Consider the following 13,047-nt stretch of genomic DNA (forward strand, 5'->3'; position numbering starts at 1 on the left):
AATCTACTCACCCATTGTCAAGGACAGCAAGAAAGATTAATAAAATTAGGGAAAGGGACTTTAGTTTCACATAAATATAGGATTCACCTGCTGGTGAGGGATGAAATCCACTCTGTGAAGTAAGTATTTTCTTCCATAGTTTTATTTTGCATCTTTGAAGGCTTTGCAAAGTATTTAGATAAGATGTAGATTATTCTATCTTTTTGTGACTCCAGAGGCCACAATAAGGGGAGTATGGAAAGGTGAGTTGGATGATAGAATCAAAGATTCAGAGCTGGGATAAATTGTAGAAGGAAATATAGTCCAACTTGCTGATTTTATAGATTAGGAAACTAAGGCCCAGAGCTTAAGCAAATTGGGAAAGGTCACACAGGTGAGGGGTCAGATAAGGATTCAAATCCAGATCCCCTAATTTTTAATCTAGTGCATCTTCCCTTGTATTATATTTCAAATCATCAGCCCTATTTTACAGATAAGGAAGCAGTATTGGAGTGACTTGCCTTCATCCACTTGACCATAAGTAATAAAGGTGGCAATTAAACCCAGGTCTTTTGACTCCAAGTTACATGCTGCTATAAGGTAAAACCATCTTCCTGTCTTATTCTCCATTCATTCATTCATTCATTCATTCATTTAATAATTAACACAACAAAAGCATTTAGTAAGCATCTATCTGTTAGATTCAAAAAATTGTGCATGGTGCTAGGAAAAATACAAAAATCAGGGGCCTCAGCCCTACCTTCAAAGAGTTTATAATTCCCACATCATTATGATATTAATAAGTAGGAGATTTCTATATTTTATCTCCTGAGAAACTGTATTCTTATGTTCTTCTAGTGGGGATCTGGCAGACGGGGAAACTTCTGCAAAGTGATTTGTCAAAGCATGAAACAGATCTTCTTTCTTTTGAAGTAGAATTTGCAGAACAGACAGGCCAGAGAAGAGAATCAGTTTGAATACAAACTATGGGCAATCTTCTCTGAAGGTGTAACGGAAACTTTTGGGGAATGGGGGAAGAATCAGAACTATAACTGTAGTGGCTTAAGGAACTCCTTGATTAAGGGACTCCCTTCATCAATGAATGTAATCACCAGCTTTGCAACTTAGAGTCATAGAGAGTTTCCTGGAGCTCCCTGCACAGTCACATTGCTTTTCTGTATTAACTTCCAGACTTGAACCCACATCATTATAAGCCTGGAGAAGGTTGTCCATCCATTATGCTATGCCCCAAAGGACACATTCCCATATATAACTAGGGATACAAAAGTTTCCCAGTCTACTTTTACTTCCATTCATTTTGATGGTTGGGCAAAATATCATTCTAAAGATACTCCTTTTATATTAACTAAGGATCTTATAAGAGTTTTTAGACATCGGTAAAAGTCAAGGAACAATTTTCTTGGGCAAATACATACACACTCGATGTTTTCTCCATTGATTTCTTCACTTTCTTCAGTTTATTAGTTAACATGTGGACTTCTTTGTCTACATTGTCAGGCTGTCTCATTACCTGCTTTTTTTCCAGAGCATCACACACACTTTGTGCCCTTTTTTCTACATCTATTATCTTGAACCTGCAAATAAAAAGAAGAGATCATTTCAAAAAAGAAGTAGCCTCTTTTGTGCATGATGGTATCCAGTAATTTTCCTGTGTTTAAAAAATTGTGGGAACTGATGAAATCTGACCACCCATGGCATCATTTTATCTTAGTCTATCAATGCCTTGTTAAAAGAACACAAAAACTGTCCTGACACATGCATACATTTGCCTGGAGCCCTGTAAATCACAGTGAGGGAGGGGGATGGAGACAATTGACACACAGGGGAGGGGTGGCTAGGGTTGGGCAATTTATTTCAAAACATTACTATGTGATGGTGAGTGAGACCACAAGGGAGAAGATGAACACATCCCTTTCCACATCAGTGGTAAGAGTTGAAATGATCAGGTTTTCAGAACTCAAGGTGGGGAAGTTGAACATGAGTAAGTATATGTGGCAGAATGGTGGCTCTGAAAAGGATGACCATGGAATACAGAGTAAAGGAAAGCATGATTGAGGCTCACCAAAAAAAAATGGTGAGGCAGTCACCAATAAGGAAAGTAGGGGCTGCGGGTGGAAATGTAATGCATCCAAATACTTTGGGTTCCTGATTTGTTAATATTGTATGGGTTTTTTTGTTAAATACTTTGCAAAGCTATTAGTTACACTCAATTTCATATTTTGAAAATGAAGCATTCAAGGAGATATTGTGTTAGTGTTAATTGCTATGAAAATATTCCTCCAAGTTTGCTTTAATTTCAGAATACTAATAACTCTTAACACACTCAGATGCATCTTTGTCCTTGTTATGTGATGTGATGATAGGAAGACACTAAGACATTTGTTGTGACCTCCATCCATGGAAATAATGTGGCTTCTTGAGTCAAGATTGAATGTGTCACTCTATCTTTTCTTGGTCTACACTGAGAATTATATACTTAATAATTCTAAATTATATCGTTATGTCTTTGGTGAAACACTCCCTGACTTAAAGTAGCTGTTCAATTTTTTCACTTGTGCCATATCACTCAATGGCATGAATATATATCAAGTGTTAAAAAGATGTTTTCACTCCTTTTATTTGGAAGCAACATTTAATCAGTTTAGAAGAGATGATGATGAAGATAAGGATAGGTAGAATCTAATATATGTTTACATTTTATTTTTGTAAAGTACTATGAAACACTCAAGTAATGATTATACTATCAAAAACAAAATTAGCAGAATCTGAACTAAATTAGATAAGACAAAGAAAAATCCAGAAGTAGATTTGTCAAAATCTTTAAGAGCAATTCTCTAAAGTACAAAGGAACATAAATGGGCATTGAATAAGAGACATGCTAATATCTCCACAAATTTATAATAATGTTGACAACTGACTCCACAGAAGAGCAATGTTTGCTAGGTTTCAATAGAAAAATTATCTTAATTCTTCCTTGCTTTCAGCTATCATTGGAACCATTCTATTTTGAGGGGGGGAAAAGACTAAATGAAATTTTTATCACTTACATAAAAAACAATGCTGGCAATTTATTCATTTTTCTTAGCTTTTCAACAAGAAGTGGAAATGTCTCTCCCATACTGTCTGAATGAGAAACAGAAGCAGGTCTAAGAATCTTCAGAACTTTCTTGACCTAGAACAACACATTACACATTCAAATGGATTGAATCAAAAGGTATTTTAGAAAATCCAGCCCAAAACAGTAGCAAAAAAAAAGAGAAGAGGAAGGAATGCATTTGAGAATGAAGATGGAAAGTGAGGCAAATATGGTTTAACATTAAGAAAATAATTGGAAACATGGCTGCAATCTAGATACAAATCTCTCCCCCTCCCTCTCCCCGACACCGAGCAAAATAGACTACCTAAAAAAAGGATAAAAATCACCTTTGGAAGAATGGAGGGACTCTCCTGTACCCCACAGAAATGAAGGTACGTGGGGTTTGAACATTTCATTTGACTATAAGAAGGAGGAAAAGCTTGCACAAAAACGTGAACTGAGCCACCCTCCCTCCCCCACCGTCCCCACCAAACCAGAGTAGGGTATCAGAGAACTCACTGGGACAGCAAGTGAGTGAGGAACTTCTCTGTCTGGGGGGGTGGGGCACACCAGGGTCCTTGGGATCTAAAGACTGCTAGGAAACGACCTCTCAGGGCGGTTTCACAGGAGAACCCCACCCACTGCAGAGCGCACAGACGGCGAGTCCCCTGCAAACTGGGAACAGTGAGGAGTCTCAAGAGTCTGTAAAAACGGCCTAAGGCTAAACTGTTGCCCCTTGCTGTAGTAAGGGGGGGGGGGAAGCCAGGCTCCCTGGAAACTGATGGGGAATACAAGAGTTCAACCCCTCAGAGAGGTTTTACAGGAGACTCCTGTGCAGGGGTAAGAAGAGATTACAGATCATGGGGGCGGGCGCACTGAACCGAGGGCTGAGAAGAACTAGTCTGAGGCAACCTAAATTCACAGAAAACACGACCATATCACCCAGATCCCAGACCAAAAAGGAAAGAGGAATGAAACCACCATAGGAATGGCTCATATGGCCCAAAATCAAGCCTTCTAGAAGAAAGGGAAAAAAGTGACTATTGAAAACTTTTATGGAAGGAGTACCCAAGGAAAAGAAGAGAAAGAGATTGAAATCCAAACAAAATCAAAATATGCCTCCCAAAATGGAAATTATCAACAAACTCTGGAAGAACTCAAATTGGAGCTTATCCAAAAGATGGAAACCTTCTGGAAAGAAAAATGGGAGAAAGAGATTAGCAGTCTGATAGACAAGACTTCACAATTGGGGAAAGAGCTGAAAGTCTCTAACAAAAGGGTAGAACAAGCTGAAAAACAAAACCAGTCCCTAAAGACCAGAATTAAGCAACTGGAAGACAGTGAGCATGCAAAACAGCAAGAATTAATAAAGCAAAGCCAAAAAATTAATGAATTAGAAGAAAACACAAAATATCTCACTGAAAAGGTGACAGACCTGGAAAACAGAGGAAGAAGAGACAACATGAGAATTATTCGTCTGACCAAAAAACCAGAGATAAACAAAAATCTTAATGCTATACTACAGGAGATTATAGAAGAAAATTGCCCACATGTTCTGAAGCAAGGGGGCAAAATAGAAATAAAAAGGGTTTATAAAACACCCTCTATACTAAATCCCCAAAAGACAACCCCCAGAAATGTAGTCTTCAAATTCAAGAGCTTCCAAGCAAAGGAGAAAATCCTACAAGAAGCCAAGAAGAGGAGCTTCAGATATTGAGGGACTCCCATAAGGATCACACATGACTTAGCGGCTACCATGCTAAGAGACCGCAAAGCATGGAACACGATATTTAGAAAGGCAAGAGAGCTGGGTCTCCAACCAAGAATCAACTATCCAGCAAAACTGACTATATACTTCCAGGGGAAAGTATGGGCATTCAACAAAATAGAAGATTTCCAAGTATTTGCTAAGAAAATACCAGAACTTAGTGGAAAATTTGATATCCAATCACAGAAAGCAAGAGAAACATGAAAAAATATATGAAAGAAAGGGGAAAGGAGAAAAATCTTATCTTTTTCTTTAAGTCAAACTCTCTTCTATAAGGACTACATTTACATCAAATTATATATATTAATATATGGGGAAAATGTATTGTGTAACTCTCAAAAATTGTATGCATCATAAGAGTAGTTAGAAGAATCATGTGTATGGAAAGATTGGGGCATCAAGAAGATTTGGTGAAAGGGAGGGCAAAGAAATAAAAAGGGAGGGGGGATACATCAATGATACTAAAATTTACTTCAAGAAATAAGGGGGCGGAACTAAATAGAATAATCTTTCCCATACAAAGATACACATGGGAAGGGGAGGGGAAGAACTCTCAAATGAGAAGCAGAGGAAGAGAACGCAAAGTGGTATTACTTAATCCTTACTCTCAGGGAAATCAACTCTAAGAGGGAAGAACATCTAGATCCATTGGGATCCTGAATTCTATCTTATCCAACAGGGTAAGAGAGAAAGGAAAATTAAGGAGGGGGGGGAGGAAATATAAAAAGTGAGGGAAGGAGAGGGGGAGGGGAAAGGAGCATAAAAAGGGAGGGGCTAGAAAGGGAAGTATATCAAGGGAGGGGACTAGGGGGACTGAACTAAAGTAAATTACTGGTTCAAAAGTTTATAGCTAAAGACGAAAGGTCAGAACTAGGGGAAGATATCAAAATGCCAGGGAATCCACAAGTGACAATCATAACTTTGAACGTGAATGGGATGAACTCACCCATAAAACGTAGACAAATAGCAGATTGGATTAGAACCACAAACCCTACCATATGTTGTCTTCAAGAAACACATATGAGGCGGGTTGATACTCACAAGGTTAGAATTAAAGGTTGGAGTAAGACCATTTGGGCATCAACTAATAGAAGGAAGGAGTTGTAATCATGACATCTGACAAAGCCAAAGCAAAAATAGACCTGATCAAAAGGGATAGGGAAGGTAAATATGTTCTGTTAAAGGGGAGTATAGACAATGAGGAAATATCACTAATCAACATGTATGCATCAAATGGTATAGCATCCAAATTTCTAATAGACAAACTAGGAGAATTGAAGGAGGAAATAGACAGTAAAACCATATTAGTGGGAGACTTGAACCAACCACTATCAAATTTAGATAAATCAAACCAAAAAATAAATAAGAAAGAGGTTAAAGAGGTGAATGAAATCTTAGAAAAAATAGAGTTAACAGACATATGGAGAAAAATAAATAAGGACAAAAAGGAATACACCTTCTTCTCAGCACCACATGGCACTTTCACAAAAATAGATCATACACTAGGTCACAGAAACATGGCATTCAAATGCAGAAAAGCAGAAATAATAAATGCATCCTTTTCAGATAACAAGACAATAAAAATAATGATCACTAATGATACGTGGAAAACCAAATAAAAAATTAATTGGAAATTAAATAACATGAAACTTCAAAATTGGTTATTTTTTTGTTGTTTCTTTTATTTTGTGGGGGAAGGAGAGAATGCTAAAAGGAGTTATCACAAGCTGCCTGCTCCCTCCACAATGACAAGAAACCAAACCAAATAAACAAAAAAAAAAACCTGAAGCTTCAAGAAAATTGTATAAATTTCAAGCACATGAAAAACTACTGTGGACTCATATTTTTTTTCCTTACAGGACTTACAAAGAGATATTTGGGGAAGAACAATAAAAAAATCAAGTATCCCATTATTAACCTCTTTGCTTTTCTACCAATGGTTCAGTTGTCCCTAAAATCTCATCACAACTGTGTCTACTGTGTCCTAAGTCAACAGCAGATAGGGCTTAGGAGAACTGCCAGTGTGGGGACCAAGAATCATTATTTGCAATGAAAGAAAAAAAGAAATAAACTGGCACAAATAAGAGGAAGGCATTATGAACATCCCACAGATAAATGACAATATTCTCCTGAGGCACCCTGGCTAAGGGAATATCAGCTCATGAGATTTCCTAGGTTTGCTAGAGAAGAAATCATAGAAACAATTAATAATTTCATTGAGGAAAATGACAATGGTGAGACATCCATTCAAACCTTATGGGATGCAGCCAAATCAGTACTTAGAGGAAAATTGATATCCTTGAGTGCATATATTAACAAATTAGGGAGGACAGAGATCAAGGAATTGGAAATGCAAATCAAAAAACTTGAGAATGAACAAATTAAAAACACTCAGAAGGGAACCAAACTAAAGATCCTAAAAATTAAGGAAGTAATTAATAAAATTGAAAGTGATAGAACTATTAAACTAATAAACAAGACTAGAAGCTGGTACTTTGAAAAAAAAACAGACAAAATAGACTAAGTACTGGTCAATCTAATTAAAAAAAGGAAAGAAGAAAGGCAAATTAACAGCATTAAGGATGAAAAGGGGGACCTCACTTCCAATGAAGAGGAAATTAAGGCAATCATTAAAAACTACTTTAACCAATTATATGGCAATAAATATACCAACCTAGGTGATATGGATGAATATTTACAAAAATATAAATTGCCTAGACTAACAGTAGAAGAAATAGATTTCTTAAATAATCCCATATCAGAAAAAGAAATCCAACAGGCCATCAAAGAACTCCCTAAGAAAAAAACCCCAGGACTTGATGGATTCACAAGTGAATTCTAGCACACATTCAAAGAACAGCTAATCCCAATACTATACAAACTATTTGACATAATAAGCAAAGAGGGAGTTCTACCAAATTTCTTTTATGACACAAACATGGTACTGGGATCCCAAAGCCAGGCAGGCCAAAAACAGAGAAAGAAAACTATAGACCAATCTCCCTAATGAATATAGATGCAAAAATTTTAATTGGGATACTAGCAAAAAGACTCTAGCAAGTGATCAGAAGAGTCATTCAACATGATCAAGTAGGATTTATACCAGGGATGCAGGGTTGGTTCAATATTAGGAAAACCATCCACATAATTGACCACATCAACAAACAAACCAACAAAAATCACATGATTATTTCAATAGATGCAGAAAAAGCCTTTGATAAAATACAACACCCATTCCTATTAAAAACATTAGGAAGCATAGGAATAGAAGGGTCATTCCTAAAAGTAATAAACCGTATATATCTAAAACTATCAACTAATATCATCTGCAATGGGGATAAACTAGATGATTCCCAATATGATCAGGAGTGAAACAAGGATATCCATTATCACCGCTATTATTTGACATTGTACTAGAATCACTAGCAGTAGCAATTAGAGAAGAAAAAGAAATTGAAGGCATTAAAATAGGCAAGAAGGAGACAAAGTTATCACTCTTTGTGGATGACATGATGGTTTACTTAAAGAATCCTAGAGATTCAACCAAAAAGCTAATTTTAATAATCAACAACTTTCGCAAAGTTGCAGGATACAAAATAAACCCACATAAATCATCAGCATTTCTATACATCTCCAACACAGCTCAGCAGCAAGAATTAGAAAGAGAAGTCCCATTCAAAATCACCTTAGACAAAATAAAATACTTAGGAATCTATCTCCCAAGACAAACATAGTAACTATATGAACACAACTACAAAACACTCTCCACACAACTAAAACTAGACTTGAACAAATGGAAAAACATTAACTGCTCATAGGTAGGACAAGCCAATATAATAAAAATGACCATCCTACCCAAACTTATTTATCTATTTAGTGCCATACCCATTGAACTTCCAAAAAAATTTTTTTACTGATTTAGAAAAAACCATAACAAAGTTCATTTTGAAGAACAAATGATAAGGGATATCCAGGGAAACAATAAAAAAAAAGACAAAGGAAGGAGGCCATGCAGTCCCAGATCTCAGACTATATTATAATCATCAGAACAATTTGGTACTGGCTAAGAGAAAGAAAGGAGGATCAGTGGAACAGACTCGGGGTAAGTGACCTCAGCAAGACAGTATATGACAAACCCAAAGATCCCAGCTTTGGGGACAAACATCCACTATTTCATAAAAACTGCTGGGAAAATTGGAGTACAGTGTGGGAAAGATAAAGTTTAGATCAACACCTCACACCCTACAGGAAGATAAACTAAGAATGGGTGAATGACTTGAACATAAAGAAGAAAGCTATAAGAAAATTAGGCAAACACAGAATAGTATACATGTCAGACCTTTGGGAAGGGAAAGATTTTAAAACCAAGCAAGACTTAGAAAGAGTCACAAAATGCAAAATAAATAATTTGGACTACATCAAATTAAAAAGTTTTTGTACAAACAAAACCAATGTAAACAAAATCAGAAGGAAAGCAACAAATTGGGAAACAACCCTCATAAAAACCTCAGACAAAGGTTTAATTACTCAAATTTACAAAGAGCTAAATCAACTGTACAAAAATCAAGCCATTCTCCAATTGATAAATGGGCAAGGGACATGAATAGGCAGTTTTCAGATAAAGGAATCAAAACTATTAATAAGCACATGAAGAAGTGTTCTCAATCTCTTATAATCAGAGAGGTGCAAATTAAAACAACTCTGAGGTATCACCTCAACCTAGCAGATTGGCTAACATGACAGCAAAGGAAAGTAATGAATGCTGGAGGGGAGGTGGCAAAGTTGGGACATTAATTCATTGCTGCTGGAGTTGTGAATTGATCTAACCATTCTGGAGGGCAATTTGGAACTATGCACAAAGGGTGATAAAAGACTGTCTTCCCATTGATCCAGCCATAGCACTGCTGGGTTTGTACCCCAAAAAGATAATAAGGAAAAAGACTTGTACAAGAATATTCATAGCTGCACTCTTTGTGGTGGCCAAAAATTGGAAAATGAGGGGATGCCCTTCAATTTGGGAATGGCTGAACACATTGTGGTATATGTTGGTGATGGAATACTATTGTGCTAAAAGGAATAATAAAGTGGGGGAATTCCATGGAGACTGGAATAACCTCCAGGAAGTGATGCAGAGCAAAAGGAGCAGAACCAGGAAAACATTGTACACAGAGACTGATACACTGTGGTACAATCGAACGTAATGGACTTCTCCATTAGTGGCAATGCAATGTCCCTGAACAATCTGCAGGGATCTAGGAGAAAAAACACTGTCCACAAGCAGAGGACAAACTGTGGGAGTAAAAACACAAAGGAAAACCAATTGCTAGACTACAGGGGTTGAGGGGATATGACTGAGGAGAGACTCTAAATGAACACTGGGGCAAATGCCAACAATATGGAAATGGGTTCGAATCAAGAACACTTATGATACCCAGTGGAATTGCGCATCAGTTATGGGATAGGTGGAGGGTGGGGAGAGAAAATGATCTTCTTCTCCAATGAATAATGCTCAGAAATGACAAAATAAAATAATGTTTAAAAATAAAATAAAATTAAATTAAATTAAATAACAACTGATTACTTTATAGAAAAAAAGACAAAAAAGAAAAAGACAAAAAAGAGAATAATCAACATAATCACTATAAAAAACAAAATATCCCAACCAGATACTTATGTCAATGAAAAGAAAAAAAAAAGCTTTTGACAAAATATAAGATTTATTTATGCTAAAATAATGACAATGTATAGTCATAGAAAGATCTTTTAATATCATAAAATGACTCTATCAAAAGCCCAAAGTAAGTATCATATGTAATCAGGATACACTAGAATCTTTTCCAATAATATGTGAGAAAATAAAGGATGTCAACTCTTCTCAGTGTTATTTGATAGCATTCTGGAAATGTTAGGAATAACAGTAAGATAAAAGAAAGAAAATAAATGCATACTATATACTATGTATATATATATATATATATATATATATATATATATATATATATATATATATATATATATAAATGATAGGTTAAGAGAAGATAAAATGTTCCCTGTCTGCTAATGATGTGGTGGTATATTTGGAATATACTACTAGTAAAATAGTTCCAATGAAGTAAACATACTAATCAAGACAATAGCTTCAGCAAAGTTGGAGGGTACAGAATGAACCTTCAGAAATGAACTGTATTTCTATATGATAAGAAAAACCTGAGAACTAATCATAGAAAGGGGAACCCCACTCCAAAAAACTAAAAACAATGCATAAATATATGGGAATCAATCTACTAAATATGTAAAAGGATTGTATATTTTTAACTACAAAATATTCCCTACAGAAATAAAGAACAACTTAAAAAGCTAGAAGAATATTATATGTTTCTGTGTAGGCTGTAACAATATAATAAAAATGGGGGCATGTAGTAGATAGGCATCATCAATAGTATTTTAAATCAGATACTCTTATTCCAGGGACAGTGTTCTTTTCACTGTGCCTATTGCCTGAATTCAAGTTGTTGTGTTCATACATATGAGCTATGGAACAAAGGATAAACAAATCACTTAATCTTTCAGTGCTTCATGCAACCCTAAGGCTACAAGTTATGGAGGAGTTATCAATCATTGTTTACTCTCCCAATAACATGCTTTGCCTTTAAAAACCTCCTTACTGTTGCATAGATGTCTATATCTCAGGTTACATCCACTGTGTGGCACTGGAACAAAGGAAGAGAGTCCTCTTTATTCCTCTCTCCCAAATTCCCCATTCAATGTTTTTCATTAGATTTTTAATGTTAGAATTCGCAATCACAGGAATGATTGGTTATTTTTATTGTTGCCTTACCCTGAATTATAAAAGTGATTGAACTGATCTAGTTCCTTCCATATAGACTTCATAAAATGTAACATTAAAATGTATTTACCATATTTTCATTGCCATTTTTCATCCAATTACATATTTCTTCTTTTAATGCTGCTTCATATTTTCTAGCATCCATCTTTGTAATGACTATTTTGTTTTTAAAGTAGATAAATTCTTCAGGACACAATTCCTTGGAAAAAGTTCAATAGAATGAAAATTAAATTGTGTAAAGTTGGGTGCCAAAATTTGAACAAATATGCTTGGTTTTGTGTGTTTACCTAGGAAAACTATAAGCTCTTTCAGGGAAAAAAATTATTACAAAATCCATCTGCATTCATCACAGCAACTGTCAAATGGTTCACCATGTCATTAACACAACATTTTTGTGTTTATTGGGTGACTCTACTTTCCTCACTTCTGCTAGATTCCATGGAGGATTAAAAAATAAATATCAACCCTGATCCCTTATCTTAAGAATATTGGAATATAGTTGGGGAGATCAAGCAAATATAGAATTAAACAAAAAAACTGTTTGGAAAAATCTAGTAAATTATAAATTCTGTTTTGCAAATTATATCAATAATAGGAATTCAGAAATAATAAAAATTTAATAATTCAACTGACTTAACTGTATTTAGGCACCTACAAAATGGAAGGTGATATAATCAGTGCCATGACACAAAGATCCCTGCCCTAAAGGGACTCTCAAAATGGTAGAGGAAATAAGACAAATTCTTACATTTTAAAGAATTCTGTTACAAATCCAAGAAAGAGATCCAAAACAAAGTATAAGAGGAAAATCAAAGGAAACAGATCACTTTTGTTTGAGAGGAGGGACAGAAGGATGTGGAGAGGCTTTATGGTTGAGGCAACAACTCATTTGAACCTAAAGGAAGAGATTTCAGCTGACTGTGGATATGAGCCTAATTCATTCCTTTTAACTATTAAGTATAGCCTATATAAATGTACAGAGACAGAAAAGGTCAGCATATATGACCAGGAAAGAATAAAAAACCCAGTTTGAGTAGAGTAGAAACTAAGGCTAGAAATAAAGGATAGAGATGGTTAATGGGAAATTGAATGTCAAGATAAAACATCTGCAATTCATATAGTAAACAATTGAGAGTTACTGAAGGTTTTTTTTTGTTTGTTTGTGTCCCCCTGACACACACATACAAACCCCAGGAAGATTATTAGCGGCCAGAATAAACTACAATGATTACTTGTGGAAACATGACAATACTATAGGGGAAGATAGGAATGGTAGAAAATTACTACACTAGTCCAAGTGAAAATTAATTAGGACCTTAATTAGGATGGCAATAGTGGAGTGAAAAGGAAGAGTTT

At 35.5% G+C, this 13,047-nt stretch overlaps 1 protein-coding gene across 3 annotated transcripts in view; it reads right to left on the reverse strand.

The window, feature by feature from the left end:
- The window catches only part of LOC100021515 (probable ATP-dependent RNA helicase DDX60), a 145,007-nt gene that overhangs the window by 42,064 nt on the left and 89,896 nt on the right, over positions 1-13,047 (reverse strand). For all 3 annotated transcript variants that reach the window (XM_007496145.2, XM_007496144.2, XM_007496143.2), the window contains 3 exons: positions 11,762-11,890; positions 3,048-3,172; positions 1,416-1,574 (listed from right to left, as the gene is read on the reverse strand). In XM_007496145.2, coding sequence (XP_007496207.2) covers positions 1,416-1,574; positions 3,048-3,172; positions 11,762-11,890 — 413 coding nt within the window. The remainder of the gene's footprint in view (positions 1-1,415; positions 1,575-3,047; positions 3,173-11,761; positions 11,891-13,047) is intronic.

The sequence above is a fragment of the Monodelphis domestica genome, chromosome 6 (genome assembly GCF_027887165.1).
Source record: "Monodelphis domestica isolate mMonDom1 chromosome 6, mMonDom1.pri, whole genome shotgun sequence".
Lineage (NCBI taxonomy): Eukaryota > Metazoa > Chordata > Mammalia > Didelphimorphia > Didelphidae > Monodelphis > Monodelphis domestica.